Source organism: Esox lucius, chromosome 21 (assembly GCF_011004845.1).
Source record: "Esox lucius isolate fEsoLuc1 chromosome 21, fEsoLuc1.pri, whole genome shotgun sequence".
NCBI lineage: Eukaryota > Metazoa > Chordata > Actinopteri > Esociformes > Esocidae > Esox > Esox lucius.
In genome coordinates this window covers 27763390-27781840 of record NC_047589.1, presented here as the reverse complement: position 1 = coordinate 27781840, position 18451 = coordinate 27763390, and the positions used below count along the sequence as shown (strand labels likewise).

General features: G+C 43.5%; 1 protein-coding gene across 3 annotated transcripts in view; it reads left to right on the top strand.

The window, feature by feature from the left end:
- ctnnd2a (catenin (cadherin-associated protein), delta 2a) overlaps positions 1-18451 on the top strand; it is a 234032-nt gene that overhangs the window by 142752 nt on the left and 72829 nt on the right. For all 3 annotated transcript variants that reach the window (XM_020042001.2, XM_020042000.2, XM_034289441.1), the window contains one exon: positions 14434-14566. In XM_020042001.2, the coding sequence (XP_019897560.2) occupies positions 14434-14566 (133 nt within the window). The remainder of the gene's footprint in view (positions 1-14433; positions 14567-18451) is intronic.

Here is an 18451-nt window from a genome sequence, read left to right as displayed (position 1 = left end):
TCCATTCCGGTGTTTTAAACCCATTACATCCTGTTGAGTGGACACGGGTCTGGTCCAGTCCGGTGTTTTAAACCCATTACATCCTGTTGAGTGGACACGGGTCTGGTCCAGTCCGGTATTTTAAACCCATTACATCCTGTTGAGTGGACACGGCTCTGGTCCATTCCGGTGTTTTAAACCCATTACATCCTGTTGAGTGGACACGGCTCTGGTCCAGTCCGGTGTTTTAAACCCATTACATCCTGTTGAGAGGACACGGGTCTGGTCCAGTCCGGTGTTTTAAACCCATTACATCCTGTTGAGTGGACACGGGTCTGGTCCAGTCCGGTATTTTAAACCCATTACATCCTGTTGAGTGGACACGGCTCTGGTCCATTCCGGTGTTTTAAACCCATTACATCCTGTTGAGTGGACACGGCTCTGGTCCAGTCCGGTGTTTTAAACCCATTACATCCTGTTGAGAGGACACGGGTCTGGTCCAGTCCGGTGTTTTAAACCCATTACATCCTGTTGAGTGGACACGGCTCTGGTCCAGTCCGGTGTTTTAAACCCATTACATCCTGTTGAGTGGACACGGCTCTGGTCCAGTCCGGTGTTTTAAACCCATTACATGCTGTTGAGTGGACACGGCTCTGGTCCAGTCCGGTGTTTTAAACCCATTACACATCCTGTTGAGTGGACACGGCTCTGGTCCAGTCTGGTGTTGTCTCCACGCTCTGTTCTCTCTCAACACCTTCAAAGACCTCAGCATGGAAACCCAAACACATCCTAGATGTTTGTAATGGATTCAGTAGTCCCACCGTGTGGGCAACAGGTCAGGTTTAGGAAATATAACCACTCCTCCCGCTCTCTCTCTCTCTCTCTCTCTCTCTCTCTCTCTCTATCTGCTCCCCACCTTTGCATTCCTTTCTTCAGAAGTAGCTGGCTGAGTTTAGCCTTGGTTAATTCTTCTCAAGTTTGTGTATGCAGCCAGGTGTATCGGCATGTGACGCATTTACACACACTTTACTTTGTGACGCATTCACACACACACACAAAACACACACACACACGCACACACACCTTAGTAACAGTGTCTATATGAGTGCAGAGTGCTCTATATGACTCAGAGAATTAAGCCCTTGGTCTGCCTTTCATCCGGTTATTTGTCAGCTTCTGACAGCTAGCACCTAGATATAAGCAAATCTCTCGAACAGATGTTAAAATATACATACAGACACCTCTCAAACAGATGTTAAAATATACATGCAGACACCTCTCAAACAGATGTTTAAATATACATGCAGACACTTCTGAAACAGATGTTAAAGCCTGGACATTCATACACCTCTCAGACAGATGTTTAAATATACATACAGACCACCTCTCAAACAGATATTTAAGCCTGGACATTCACACACTTCTCAAACAGATATTTAAGCCAGGACATTCACACACCTCTCAAACAGATATTTAAGCCTGGACATTCACACACCTCTCAAACAGATATTTAAGCCTGGACATTCACACTCCTCTCAGACAGATGTTTAAATATACATACAGACCACCTCTCAAACAGATATTTAAGCCTGGACATTCACACACCTCTCAAACAGATATTTAAGCCTGGACATTCACACTCCTCTCAGACAGATGTTAAAATGTCATCGTCATTTCTTAGTTTTTTCTGTTGTTGAGTTGTTGATTTCAGACTTTTGATTCAAGATGGTCAACATTTTAAAATGCCAACATTTTAAATAAGGTCCATACGATCTTATTGTTCATGTTTCTGTCTGCTCACTGTATTCAGTTGAGCAAACGTTTAAGTTAAATGTCTTAAATGTACATCCTGCCTACCTGTGTAAGCTTTCCTGTACAGGTATACGCCCTATTGTCTCAGGGCACCTGTCTGAAGACTGGTACTGGATAGGTCCACAGGCTAATCATGTCGTGAGTCTGGTTATTAGCAGCACATCAACTTTTTTTCTCTTCCCTTACAGACACACACACACACTTACACACACACAGCCAAATGCCATCCATCTGGTTTTAAGAATGTCAACCAGCAGAGTGTTATAAATCTTCAAAGAGCAGCCTACCCATCTTTTAGTTGCAAGCATTCCCCAATTTCACTGCACATAGAGGTTTGGTGTTGTTTTGATTGAGCATAGAGGTATGGTTGTTTTGACTAAACATAGAGGTTTGGTGTTGTTTTGATTGAGCATAGAGGTATGGTGTTGTTTTGACTGAACATAGAGGTATGGTGTTGTTTTGACTGAACATAGAGGTGTGGAGTTGTTTTGACTGAACATAGAGGTATGGTGTTGTTTTGACTGAACATAGAGGTATGGTGTTGTTTTGACTGAACATAGAGGTATGGTGTTGTTTTGACTGAACATAGAGGTATGGTGTTGTTTTGACTGAACATAGAGGTATGGTGTTGTTTTGACTGAACATAGAGGTATGGTGTTGTTTTGACTGAACATAGAGGTATGGTGTTGTTTTGATTGAGCATAGAGGTATGGTGTTGTTTTGACTGAACATAGAGGTGTGGTGTTGTTTTGACTGAACATAGAGGTGTGGAGTTGTTTTGACTGAACATAGAGGTGTGGTGTTGTTTTGACTGAACATAGAGGTGTGGTGTTGTTTTGACTGAACATCGAGGTATGGTGTTGTTTTGACTGAACATAGAGGTATGGTGTTGTTTTGACTGAACATAGAGGTATGGTGTTGTTTTGACTGAACATAGAGGAATGGTGTTAGTGTTGGGAAATGCACGTGACACTAAATGAAAGGATGCTATTGAATGTTTAGTCACTGAGGTCCTTCTGACCTTCATGGGCTTATTGAGAGCTGACTGTGTGTTGTATTGAGAGCTGACTACTAGCTGTTATAGGAAGCCAAGAGAGGGAATACGTGCAGGACGTGGGTGACCATGAGAGAGAAAGAGAAATAAAGAAATAGGGAGGGACAGAAGAGACAGAAAGAAGAGAGACAGGAAGAGAGAGCTGTTATAACCACAGGATGTGTAAAGTGGTGTCCTTGACCTGACTCCGATTTTGTGGTATAGCGATCCAACGCTTCTAATGTAAAGAAACCCTCCTCTCTCCCTCTCTCTCTCTCTCTCTCTCTCTCTCTCCCCTCTCTCTCTCTCTCTCTCTCTGTCTCTCTCTCTGTCTCTCTCTCTACCCCCCACAAACCCATCTCTCCACCTTACTCTTTCATAATGTCCATTACCCAGACATTACTACTAGTCACATGTCCATTACCAATACATTATTACTAGTCACCTGTCCATTACCCAGACATTACTACTAGTCACCTGTCCATTACCAAGACATTATTACTTGTCATCTGTCCATTACCAAGACATTATTACTAGTCACCTGTCCATTACCCAGACATTGCAACTAGTCACCTGTCCATTACCAAGACATTATTACTAGTCACCTGTCCATTACCAAGACATTAATACTAGTCACCTGTCCATTACCCAGACATTACTACTAGTCACATGTCCATTACCAAGACATTATTACTAGTCACCTGTCCATTACCCAGACATTACTAGTAGTCACCTGTCCATTACCAAGACATTATTACTAGTCACCTGTCCATTACCCAGACATTGCTACTAGTCACCTGTCCATTACCAAGACATTATTACTAGTCACCTGTCCATTACCAAGACATTATTACTAGTCACCTGGCCATTACCAAGACATTACTACTAGTAACCTGTCCATTAACAATACATTACTACTAGTCATCTGTCAATTACCAAGTCATTACTACTAGTCACCTGTCCAGTACCAAAACATTACTACTAGTCACTAGTCACCATTGAGAAAAAACTGACAGGGAAAAAGACAGAAAATGAAAGAGACAGAAAAACTTACAGAAATAAGTCAGTGTGGACACTGTGAACGGCTGTAGTCTCTGTGTATAATGTCAGTGTGGACACTGTGAACGGCTGTAGTCTCTGTGTATAATGTCAGTGTGGACACTGTGAACGGCTGTAGTCTCTGTGTATAATGTCAGTGTGGACACTGTGAACGGCTGTAGTCTCTGTGTATAATGTCAGTGTGGACACTGTGAACGGCTGTAGTCTCTGTGTATAATGTCAGTGTGGACACTGTGAACGGCTGTAGTCTCTGTGTATAATGTCAGTGTGGACACTGTAAATGCAGCAGTTCCAAGTCTCGTCTAAAAGTCACTAGAATGCTGAAGTTTTCTTAGTAATGATCTTATACAAATACACATACACGCATACACACACAATCACACACACACACACACACACACACACACACTCATGTCCACTCTGACCTTATCACAGTGTAATTCACAATTCCAAATGCTTCCTCATCAGGGTGATGTGTTGTAGCATAGAACAACACATATGTTCACACTTACACACACACACACATATACACAAATGCTCTGTGACATCTTCATTAGAGGCTAGAGAACAATTATGCCGAGTGAGAAACACACACACACAGATGCACACATACATTTGGTCATTAGAGCGGCACATGATAAGTCACCTCCCTCGTTTGTTATTCGGTTGTATGGCAAGACCCATGGACGTAACTGCATCTCTCCATCTAAATCACCCTCTCCACACACACACACACACAAACACACACACACACCAGTCTTTCAATTATCCGGACATTTGATGAATGTACCGGTCATCCGTATGTGTTGGGTGGATAGCCCATTAGGGTGTCCACCCACGATGGCCAGAATGACTAAAATCACATTCCCATTATGGTAATTAATTCCGAACAGCACGTACACTGCCCCGCGAACGCGTAATAAAATGTAGCGTGGCGACGCTCTCGCTCCGACCACCGCGTTGTTCAATGGGAGCGCCGGGTGACCACGTTGGGTTTTCCGTTCGGCACGATGCTCGGTCTTCGTGCACATTACTATCTGTATGTCATTCTTTGTCTCAATTGGCCAGTGTCATCACCTCTGTGCCTTGGGGCTGACGCGTGTCGGGGGCCCCAGCACCAATCGGTAGCCATACATCACCCGGATGGGGGACGTAGGTGGCAGGACCCCCTGAGGTCTCCTCCACGTTATATGAAGATCTCTAGGCCAATGGAAAACTCCTGTTGAAGTCCAGACAGTTGTTATTTCTTTTTCAGTGCCCTTTCGTTGTCTGGCGTATTTCTTAGAATAAGAAGGTTGAAATTCATTTGGTTGGTTATGAACAGTTTTATTTTGTTATGTACAGTTTGATTATGTACAGTTTGATTGGTTATGTGCAGTTCGATTGGTTATTTACCTGAGTCACGATTCTTTCAGAGTTTCTTTCAGAGTTCTTTCAGGGTTTCTTTCAGAGTTCTTTCAGAGTTTCTTTCAGAGTTTCTTTCAGAGTTCTTTCAGAATTTCTTTCAGAGTGACTTTTCCTTTTTGTCGTTGGTTGGCCCAAATTCCATCTATGGAGGGAACACTCTCTTCCCTGACCAGATGTTCTTCCACTGCTGTCTATCATGTTCGCTCAGAAAGACGGGTCATGATTTAGAACTGATAATGAAATGGATCGAATGACACATCTTTATACAACCAAACATTATTTAATGTATTGATATACACATCTTTATACAACCAAACATTATTTAATGTATTGATATAAACGTCTTTATACAACCAAACATTATTTAATGTATCGATGGACACATCTTTATACAACCAAACATTATGTAATGTATCGATATATACATCTTTATTCAACCAAACATTATTTAATGTATTGATATAAACGTCTTTATACAACCAAACATTATTTAATGTATCGATATACACATCTTTATACAACCAAACATTATTTAATGTATCAATATAATCATCTTTATAAACATCTGAGTCATGATTAATTGGATTACATTGGGGTGACTGACTTGGCCATTGAAGAGCTTTCCATTCTTTGGCTGTGTCTGTGGTCATTGTCTTGATCCTGATGTTGCTGTCAGCAGTTAATTCATCAATGAAGGCAAGTGAGCCAGTTCATGCCATACAGTTTAGCCATACATGCTCAAGCCATGACACCTGCTCCACCAGGTTTTACAGATCCGGTATGTTTTGGATGTTAGGCACTTCCTTTCTTCTCCACATTTTCCCTTTCCCCTGTTTCTGGTACAGGTTACTCTTTGTTTAATCTGTCCAGAAGATGTTGTTCCACAATGCAAAAGGCACTTTAAAGTATTTTTTTTTTACCAGAATGTCTGCTCTGTTCTTGTGACTAGCTAAGTGCTTGCTTTCTTTTTCTGAAAGTACCAAGCAGTTAATTGTGGCACAATAATATTTTATCTCTCCCTGTTCAATTTATTCTGATTTATCTATATCATAATGGCTATCTCGATACCTCTTCTTTTGTCCTCATGTTGTCAGATGCCAGCAAAGCCAGAATCAAGACTAGAACTTGACAGCTCTCTGGTGCATGTCCTAATGATCCAAACTAACATTAACAAAGGGGCACACCCCCATTCATTTCCAACACGAGCCAGCGAATCACGGCAAGAGTGGGCGGAGCGACTCTCTGAGACAAAATCTCCCAGCGACAGTTGAGAGTTGGGAAGCGTTCAACTTCATGCCAATTTCCAGAAAGCGGGCGGTGACTGAGTTTGGGACAACCAATGGCAGGGCAGGTGTTCTCTGCATCTTGAAGTCCCTTCTCTTTTCTACTCGCTAGCTAAAAACCAGCTTGCTGTCTCAAAAAAAACTGATGAGAAATGTATTATTGTTTTGTCCGGTCTCCCCATTATTTATGATGCTTCTCTGGCTTCACACAGATCCATAATTCTAAAAATGGATGCATGGAAGAATGTTTCAGAGATCTTTGGGATCACGGGTGAGTGATACATGCATAAACATAAAACAAAGTAAATTGCTATTTGAACACTGACAAATCGTTGACTTGGCGTCGTATTGATAGGCAACACATTTTTAGCAGTGGATCCATGCCAATGAGAAATACTCATTAATATCTGCGGAGACTGATGTTTCCCCTGTGCTGCTTGACTGGTTGTCGCTGGCACAAGTTAGGAAGTTTCACCCGCCTGTGTGGGCAGTATGCACGCCAGGGAAGGCATAGTGACAGCCCGCCAGAGATTGAGTGATTTGGGAGTTGAGTGCGCGGGCAGCGTGGACGTCGTGTTAGTGACTGATTGGATTGGCCTTGTTGTCATATGCAGCATTTTTTATTTCTCAGAAGGCCGATTGTGTGTGTGTGTGTGTGTGTGTGTGTCTTTTTTTTTTCTTTGATTTGCTCAGATTTTTATTTTTTATCCTCCACATAATGGTTCAATAAATCTTTGCATGCAAACTGTGTATCTCTCTCACTCTCTCTCACTCTCTCTCTCTAACACACAAACACATACAAACACACACACAAATATGTACACACAAGCCCTAATCAGCAGACAAAGGATAGTGATTTAATTACATTGGCTCATCTTTCTAGGGCTGTAATCATCACTCTCTCTGCCCACACTCTGATTGGCTAAGTGGCGGTTGTAGGTTGATTTGATTGGTATAGTTGTCTAGACCTTTTTTGGTTTAGAATGCCAAGTATTTTGTTTGGCCTTGTGTAATTTGTGTGTGTGTGTCTTTCTTCATTATCTGCCTTGCTTTGATTTGTATTCTACCATCCACAAAATTAGCATGAATGGTTCAATGCTGCTTTACATGCAACAGTGTGTTACACACACAAACACACACACACACACACACAGTAACTGAATGTACTGACAGTGTTCAATTTGCAATGGTCTCTACATTTTAACCCTATATATATATGTATATTATATTATATTATATATATATATATATATATACACTCACCTAAAGGATTATTAGAAACACCTGTTCAATTTCTCATTAATGCTAATTCTAATCAACCAATCACATGGCAGTTGCTTCAATGCATTTAGGGGTGTGGTCCTGGTCAAGACAGTCTCCTGAACTCCAAACTGAATGTCAGAATGGGAAAGAAAGGTGATTTAAGCAATTTTGAGAGTGGCATGGTTGTTGGTGTCAGATGGGCTGGTCTGAGTATTTCACAATCTGCTCAGTTACTGGGATTTTCACGCACAACCATTTCTAGGGTTTGCAAAGAATGGTGTGAAAAGGGAAAAACATCCAGTATGCGGCAGTCCTGTGGGCGAAAATGCCTTGTTGATGCTAGAGGTCAGAGGAGAATGGGTCAACTGATTCAAGCTGATAGAAGAGCAACTTTGACTGAAATAACCACTCGTTACAACCAAGGTATGCAGCAAAGCATTTATGAAGCCACAACACGCACAACCTTGAGACAGATGGGCTACAACAGCAAAAGACCCCACCGGGTACCACTCATCTCCACTACAAATAGGAAAAAGAGGCTACAATTTGCACGAGCTCACCAAAATTGGACAGTTGAAGACAGGAAGAATGTTGCCTGGTCTGATGAGTCTCGATTTCTGTTGAGACATTCAGATGGTAGAGTCAGAATTTGGCATAAACCGAATGAGAACATGGATCCATCATGCCTTGTTACCACTGTGCAGGCTGGTGGTGGTGGTGTAATGGTGTGGGGGATGTTTTCTTGGCACACTTTAGGCGCCTTAGTGCCAATTGGGCATCGTTTAAATGCCACGGCCTACCTGAGCATTGTTTCTGACCATGTCCATCCCTTTATGACCACCATGTACCCATCCTCTGATGGCTACTTCGAGCAGGATAATGCAACATGTCACAAAGCTCGAATAATTTCAAATTGGTTTCTTGAACATGACAATGAGTTCACTGCACTGAAATTGCCCCCACAGTCACCAGATCTCAACCCAATAGAGTATCTTTGGGATGTGGTGGAACGGGAGCTTCGTGCCCTGGATGTGCATCCCACAAATCTCCATCAACTGCAAGATGCTATCCTATCAATATGGGCCAACATTTCTAAAGAATGCTTTCAGCACCTTGTTGAATCAATGCCATGTAGAATTAAGGCAGTTCTGAAGACGAAAGGGGATCAAACACAGTATTAGTATGGTGTTCCTAATAATCCTGTAGGTGAGTGTATATATATATATATATATATATATATATATATATATATATATATATATATATATATATATATATATATATATATATATATGTATATATATAGACAAAAAATATTAGCCTTTGTACTATTTTCTGTTGAATATAAAGTTTAAACGATTTGCACATTATTTTATTCTCCTTTTATTAACATTTTATGCAGCAATATATATGTGTGTTTGTTGTCATATATGTTGTCATTCCCCTTTAATGCTCAAACACCTACTGTACATTACAGTACCATTACAAAGAGCTGTTGGATGTTGCATAAAGAAAATGATCCTAAAGTAACATACACATAGAAGCATTGTCAATACATTAATTTACTGTGTGTGTGTGTGTGTGTGTGTGTGACAACACTGTTGCATGTAAAGCAACATTGAACCATTCATGCTAATTTTGTGGATGGTACAATACAAGTTCCAATTTTATGTATAAATAAGATTGGAATCTGTTTCAGGTCGTCCCACGACATCACAATAATTTTAGGTCTGACAAGGCCATTCCAAAATGTGTATTTTGTTGCTTTTCCGCCATTTCGATGTTGACTTGCTTGTGTGTCGGTGAATATTATCTTTCCGCACGATCAGATCCTGTATTGGCAAACTTGATGAGTTTTTTAGCAAAATTGCATCCTTTGAGTTGGCAAAGTTACAATGCGTTTGGAAAAGTTGGGCTGTGAACCACTAGATCAAATCCCTGAGAAAACAGGGAAAGCAGTGTACCCTAAATTATTCCAGGGTCCATTTTGCATAAATGGACCCCCCCCCCCCCCCCGACCCCACCAGAGAAGACAGAGGTTTAACCAGAGGCAGCAGTGAGTAAATGACACCTCCTGTCCAGGGCACCCCGGTTCACATGGTCGGTTGGCCCTCTAGTTTTTGTTTTAGGCTTTTTCCAAGCCTCCTGATGTTAACAATCAGGCCGTTTACAGTAAACTTGAGTGTTTCTATTTTCTTGTCGTGTTTCGGTGGGTTTGTGTGTCATTGTGCCTGTTTTCACCTGTGTAGACAGTAATGTGTGTGTATGTGTTGGTGTGTGGGTTGGGTACATCAGGAATGTTCGTCAGCAGTTTTTGAACCGTACCTTTTTCACCTCAGCAACTTTGTGTGTGTGCGTGTGTATGGATTGCTGTCTTTATATGTGCGTGTTTGTGTGCATGCTTGGATATGTGTTTATGTGTGTGTGTGTGTGTGCCTATGGAGTGAACACCTGTCTATAAGCTTAATGCTCTATTCGATTAGTGATCCAATTGTGTTTGTTCAGCTAATTGCCTCAGAGCCTCCAGTCATCTGTGTTTTGTTGCCTGGCAAATTATTTCATGGGTATTCAGACGAATCTCATTTCTCAGACGAAACTCCCCCCATTTCCTCCATCCTCCCAGATTGTCCAGCTCTGTTCTTATATTCCAGCTGCTCTGTGCTGGTATTTAACCCCAGGAGACTGATGACTTCTGTACAGATAGATCATACTGTGGTGATAAGGTACATATTGTTGTGTATGCTCCCCTTGAGAATTCCCACCACGCCTTGTTGAGGATACCCACCATGCCCCCTTGAGAATACCCACCATGCCCCTTTGAGTATACCCACCACGCCCCTTTGAGAATACCCACCATGCCCCATTGAGAATACCCACCACGCCCCTTTGAGAATTCCCACCACGCCCCGTTGAGGATACCCACCATGCCCCCTTGAGAATACCCAACATGCCCCTTTGAGTATACCCACCACGCCCCTTTGAGAATACCCACCATGCCCCCTTGCCAATTCCCACCATGTCATGGCAGCATCATGGTGGCCCTCCTTCCACCCATCGCCATGTGAGTTATTGGGCTAGAATGGTGTCTCCCACTGTTCCTCCAAGGATGGGCCCTGGCCTGGTGCACCAACACTCCACAGGGTCGGGGTCAGGGTCGGGGTCAGGTTTAGGGTTGGGGTCAGGTTTAGGGTCGGGTTCAGGTTTAGGTTCGAAGTCAGGGTTAGGGTCGGGGTCAGGTTTAGGGTCGGGGTCAGGGTCGGGGTCAGGTTTAGGGTCAGGGTCAGGGGTCGGGGTCAAGTTTAGGGTCAGGGTTCGGGTCGGGGTCAGGTTTAGGGTCGGGGTCAGGGTTAGATTATGTGTGAATGAGTCCCCTAGTGGTGGTCCCTATACATCTTCAGATATCCCCCTCCTCCCCCTTCCCCTCCTTGCTTTCCCATGATTCCCTCCCCCTCTCTCTCACTCTCCATTTCCCTTTGTCTCTTCCTCTCTCTTTGCATCTCACTCTTTCTCTATTGATTTCCCTCATTGTCTAGGATTTCTGTTCTGCACTGTCAGCCCTGACTGAGCTCCACACACACACGAACAAAGAAACATACACACAGAGACACATACACACAGACATGTGTAGATATGTGCACACCAACACACACACACACACACAATAATAATTCTGTATTTTATTAATGTCTTATATTTACAGTATATCCTTGTATTTACAGTAGGTCATTGTATTTTCAGTATTTCTTGTATTTACTGTATTCTTATATTTACAATATGTGTTGTATTTTCAGTATTTCTTGTAGTTACAGTATTTCTTACATTTTCAGTAGGTCCTTGTGTTTACAGTATGTCTTGTATTTACAATATGTCCTTGTGTTTACAGTATGTGTTGTATTTACAGTATTCTTGTGTTTACAGTATATCCTTCTAGTCACCGTAGTTCACTGTATTTATGTGCTCACAAACCATTAGTGGTGTTTGTTTCCTGTTTTTCCCACCATCGGAATGAAAACTAGTTTAAATTAAGGTGTCATCATTAGTTTCTATGTTTCTCTTCTTGCACCTCATTGTGCTATGTCTATCAGTGTAATTAGTGAACACTGTGTGTATCGACTTCAGCCTGAGAGATCAGTGTTTAAATGAACTCCATATACTGAAACATGGGGTGGACTGGCTCTGCAACACTTGCAAATAACAGCACTGTAGGGGAACAGAGAAAGGGCCTCCTCTCCTCTCGTCTTTGTCTTCTTTCTCTCTATTTCTGTATTCATTCTCCTCTCTTCCTGTCTCCTCTTTCTCTCTCTGTTCATCATAGGTTGATTATGATTGAGGGGTAACTAATTAGCATGTGCTTTAATATGCGCACCACCAAACCAAGCTGTCCAATCCGTCAATAGGCCTGACAGTGCTTGTCCAATCAGATTAGCCGCTCCCGGTTGTCCGGGCCACCGTAAGCCTCCTGTGTGGACCTGTCACTCTCAGTGCATTTTGGGTAGAACCAGATTGTCAACAAGTTGTCTCTGGGGCCTGCCAATTCATTCTGCAGGGACATTTCTCACTCTGTTCTCACTTAGGATTGGGGTTATGCTGGCGTTTGTGTCTGTATGTGCATCACATAGGTGGGTGTGTATGTGTGTGTGGGTGCACACCTGTACTGTGTGTGTGTGTGTGTATGTGTGCACGTGTAAGTGTGGTTACTGTGTCAAAACCCTAGTACCCAGGATCCATCCACACAACAGCTGAGCCTCCACTGCCTTCTGTCCTTCTTCGAGGCGCCTTAATGAAAGGTGATCCCTAAAAAAATCTGATGACTTCCTGTTTCATGGTGTTCAGTCGGTACTGTGACACCAGAGACCTCCATGTGTTCCCAGAGACCTCTGTGTGTTCCCAGCGACGCCCTCCTTAGTGCAGGACTTGTGACCAGGGCCCACGGAGTCCCACTGCCGTCCCTGCTCTGGCTCTGGATAAGTTTTCAGATGATTGAAGTTTCATTTGAGGGCTTTTCTCTTTCCTCTGCCATATTTTAATTACAGGAGACTCAGCCTGCTTATCTTATCAGCTCATCAGTTTCTATCAAATGCAGACATGCGCTCACACACTCACACACACACACACACACCCTTGATCTAATCTCATGTGTGATTTCAGGAGTCTAAATCCTTTAAACGCTTGGGGATGCCTTCCTCAATCTTTTCATCTCTTCATCTTCACCTCCCTTGTCCATCTTGCTCTCGCTTCATCTCTCACTCTCTCCTCCGCTGATCTCTCCATCCTGCTGTCCTCAACACCCCCCCCGCTTCTTCCCTGCATCCATCTATCTCTCAGCTCACTCCATCCACCTTTCTCTCTGTCCATGATCCCATCGTCTTCCAACAAACACATGTCAGGGCAGCAGATAAACCCCATTCATATATTCATATAGAGGCTTTATTTATCTCCCCGAACCAGCCGGAACAATCAGACTGTAAATGCGGTTCGGAGGAGGACTTAACCCTGGTTCAACACGAGGAAGGGGTTTATATAACACAGCAAGTTGTGAAAGACGAAGTTACTTCAGACACACAGTGTTGCCGGTTCAAATCCCGTGCGGACCACTAGATATGCTGGGTACGTCTTGAGTAGTCACTTGGTAGGTTAAACTCCTCCAGGACCCATGTAACGGTGTGATCACTATATCGCCTGGTGATCTTAAGGTCGGCGCACTCACTGTATAACCAGATGAGAGTGTGTACCTGAAAGGATTTAATGTACGATGTGAGTAAGTGTTATAGTAGTGCTATAGTAGTCAGCCTCGTGTTCCCGGGATGTGATGTTTTCTACTTCGGAACAAAAGGGATTTCAAGTGTGCATTTCTGTGGAACACAAATGTGATGAAACAGAAACAAAATCAATCCCCGAACCAAAACCCAATTTGGAATGAAACCTTCAGATGGGTTTCTTTCTTTGTTGGGGTTTACAGGGTTTAGTGAGGGAAAAACAGTGGAGGTGAAAAAGAGGGAGCGATAAAGGGAGAAGGGCCAAAAATGAGAAGAATAAAATAAGGAATTTTGTGAAAACAAATGGATAGACAAGGGGGAGGGATGAGGAGAGAGGAGAGAGAGAGAAGGAGAATAAAGCGTGAGGAGAGTGGGGAGTGGAGGGGAGTGGAGTATTCCAGCATGCTGAGCCACACAATAGCTGATCCATCCATCCTGTATTCCTCATTACATTCATGTGCAAAGGATAACACAATAAAGAAAACCATTTCCTCCATAATGACCAGAGAGAAAACATTTATTTCACTTTGTCTGGTGTGCCGGTTAGAGTGTAACACCTAATGGAACAGTGCCGGTGACTGACGGGACACGCCCACACAATGCTCTGACTTCTGTGGTCTTCAACCTGCTGGAAAACGTTCTGGGTTGTACAGTCATTAAACTGCCTTCCTCTTTTCCCATTCCCAAATGCCTCCCTCTCTCTCTGTCTCTCTCTCTCTGTCTCTTTCTCTATCTGTCTCTCTCTGTCTCTCTCTCTGTCTCTCTCTCTGTCTCTCTCTCTCTGTCTCTCTCTCTCTGTCTCTCTCTCTGTCTGTCTCTCTCTGTCTCTCTGTCTATGTAGGGAATTTGGATGGAGGGATCCAGAGTTGCCTGAGGTGATCCAGATGTTGCAGCATCAGTTCCCTTCGGTCCAGTCCAATGCTGCTGCCTACCTCCAACACCTCTGCTTTGGAGACAACAAGATTAAATCAGAGGTACCTTCAACTGTCTGTCTGTGTGTCTGTGTGTTTGTGCCTGTGTCTGTCTGTGTGTCTGTGTGTGTGTGTGTGTGTGTGTGTGTGTGTGTGTCTGTGTGTGTGTGTATGGTCTGCTCTGTACCTTACATAGTGAGTCAAGTATGCTTGGGGCAGGTCTGTTGCCCAAGTTTGGACTTGAATGGACTTGTTTTGAATGGACCTCTTCAAACTCACCAGCAGAACGCATGTCCCCAGAGCCTGGTTTTATGACAGTGATGATGACAGTGCTGGCTGGTACCAGCTGTACTAGACATTGTTACTGTGGGGGGGCGGCTGGTGGGGGGTGGGGGGGCTTTACGATTGACCAACGGCAACTTTTGTCCTAAAGAACCCCCTTGGGTCAGGCTTGAACAGCCGTAGGTGTCGGTGTAGTGTGGCCCCCAGATGCCAGGCCTGTCAAAAACCAGGGAGGTACGACGGCATGTGCTTCCTGCTGTTACTGAGGAGGAGGTGAGTCCCAGGAGGAGGTGACTCGGAGGAGGAGGTGAGTCCGGGGTCCATTAGTGTCTGGTTATCAGTTAACTTTAAAGTTGTTTGAGTCCTTTTGACTGCAGTGGGATTTGTTGATTCCAAAAAAGTAGTTAAAGTGTGTGTGTGTGTGTGTGTGTGTGAGTCAATGTGTGTCTGTTTCGGAGTGTGTATATGTGTTCAGCAAAGGTATAGACCTGTTTATCAGCCGTTTCCAAAACACAGTGTATCTCTTTACGTCTCCACACTCTGTAAGAAACCATATGGGAAATACTGACGGTAGAATCCTTTAATAAACACTTTAACATTTATTAATACTGCAGCCTTGAAACTGCGGCAGTTTGTTCCATTGTGTTCCTGGGTTTTGTCTGCTGCGAGGCCTCACAATGCATTTAACAACAGGCAGCATGGACGTGCCTCTGTTCTGAAATTAATTTCTGCTGCACCACTGTCAGTCAATAGCCGCTTCGCCCTCTTATTGAAAAGTGACTCTGCGCTCTTTAAAGCACACACACACAACACACAGACAGACACACACACACACAGACACACACACACACACACACACACAGACACACACACACAACACACACACAGGAGGGCACAGTGTAGCCTTTGTGTGTGTTGTAGCAGTTGTAATTATGGCTGAATAGAGAAGGGCCTAAATGGGATGAAAGCCTGGTATTGAGAGACCGGACACCACCACCGTTGTCTCCTCCAAGCACTGAGGAAGAAGAGGAGTGGGGGAAGGCTGGGGGAGGGGTGGGGGAGAGGTGGAGACCGTGGCATGGTGTGAGAGAGAGGATGAAATGAAAGTGTGGGATAAAAGGAGAGAGAGAGAGCGAGAGAGAGCGAGAGAGAGAGAGAAGGGGGTGAGGGAGGGGAGGCAGGCTGGTATTTGATTCCAGGATTTGAGATCAAATGACACAGAGACAGTCTGTGGTTTTCGGAAGTGTGCAGAATAACGATGAGAGCTACATTTTCTGTGTGTGTGTGAGAGATTGAGGTGGGGAGATTTAGTCGGGGGGACATCCTGAGGTCTGGCCTTGTGATAGTGGTGGACCACAGAGACAGCTGGGAAAATTCAGCTGTACATTATTTACGGCACGTCAACCTATGCACACACACACATACACACACATGCACTGATGCGCACAAACTGACACACACACACTGAAGCACATACACACCCTGACACACACACACACACTGACACACACACACACACACACTGACACATACACAAACACACACACACACTGACACACACACACACACTGACACACACACACCCTGACACACACACACCCTGACACACACACACACACACATACCTTGACACACACACCCTGACACACACACACATACCCTGACACACACATACACACACTCACACACACAGATACACTGACACACACAAAGATACACTGACACACACACACTCAAACACACACTGACACACATAAGCCCCTCCTTGTCTCAGTCTGGCTAAAGTTCAGTCCCATCAGCTGTTTTATGGCTATCCAACCTGTCAATATCCATTTGTGTGGATGTGGGCTATAGCCAAGAGTCTTTCCATCTGTCTCTCTCTCTTTCCAACAGTCTCTCTCTCTTTCCAGCTGTCTCTCTCTCTTTCCAGCTGTCTCTCTCTCTTTCCCTCGCTGGAGACTTTCTTGTCCATGTGTTTTTTTTTGTACTACATTGGCGTGTGGTAAAGGTTGATGTTTTTTAGTTGTTAAGTAAACTACAGTGGCGTGTGGTAAAGGTAGAGTTTCTTTTTTTTGTTACGTAAACTACATTGGGGTGTGCTAAAGGTTGAGCTTTTTTTTTTTTGTTACGTAAACTATATTGGCTTGTGGTAAAGGTTGATTTTTTTAGTTGTTGTTATGTAAACTACATTGGCGTGTAGTAAAGGTTGAGGTTTTTTTGGTAACACTTTATTTGAAGGGGTGTTCATAAGAGTGACATGACATTGTCATGATACTGTCATAGCCATGACATGATACATATAAGAATCATTATGAACGTTTATGAATGTTGTCATTAGGTGTCATTCGGTTGATTATGCCATTTTTATGCAAGGTTGATATGGTTTGGTCTTTGTTATGACAACTTGACATTAACCACGACAACATTCGATTGGATTCAACGTTATTGTAATTGAACAAGTACAGTACAATGAAATTGAAGGAGTAGGGTAGCATGTGCAACTGAAATGCAGGGATAGCAGCAATGAGGTTCCCGAGGTAGACATGTACCTGTAACAACTGAAAACTTCAGACTTGGCAAGGCAGTGTCAGAGTCCAGTAGTACAAAGGGTGGATATGGTTAATGATGGGTCACCTAGTTCAGCAGGCTTACAGCAGATGGAAAGAAAGTGTTCCTGAGCCTGCTGGGGTGGGAACAAAGAGACCTGTACCACCTGCCTGATGGAAGGGGGGCAGTTTGTGGCATGGATGTGAAGGGTCCCTGATGATGCCACACACCCTGTGCAGACATCGCTTGTGCTGGAGGTAAACGATGGCTGGGAGCTGGGTACCAGTGATGTGCTGGAGGTTTACGATGGCTGGGAACTGGATACCAGTGATGTGCTGGGGGTCTATGATTGCTGGGAGCTGGGTACCAGTGATGTGCTGGAGGTCTACGATGGCCGGGACCTGGGTACCAGTGATGTGCTGGAGGTCTACGATGGCTGGGACCTGGGTACCAGTGATGTGCTGGAGGTCTACGATGGCAGGGAGCTGGGTACCAGTGATGTGCTGGGCAGTTTCCACCACCCGTTGCCGGGCCTTCCAGTCGTCTACGGAGCACACACCAAACCATGCTGTGTCGCAGTTAGTCTGAAACAGACCATTATAATTGTGTCATGAATATTTTTCTTGACCTCAAGTACAGTGGTACAATTTGGACTTGTCATAAAGTTGTCATTAAGTCAGTCAAATGCTTTTAATTTCCTTAACAAAAGCAATGCATTTCCTTTATTATTTTTGCTCAACAAATGTTTCCTAAATGTTTTTAATTAAAAATCCTACTTTGGTTACACTTTCCAATAAGGGTACATGAACAACCATTAACAAATGCAGTAGTTACCTGGAACGAACATTGATGAAGAATGATGAACGAAACATGAACAATCGGTTAACAGTGATAACCCTTACTTTATTAATGGTTTACAAATGCATTAACAAACAGTGTGTAGTGTCATTTGTTCATGTTGACACAGGACATAAACTCATGTCGTTTTTTGCAAGAACACAGTACTGTAATTTGTTAAGGTTGATACAGGACATCCATTCATGTACAGTACCTAGTTCTTTGCATGAACAAAAGCCTAAGTAATATATTCATAATATAATCACATTGAAAACATTATTT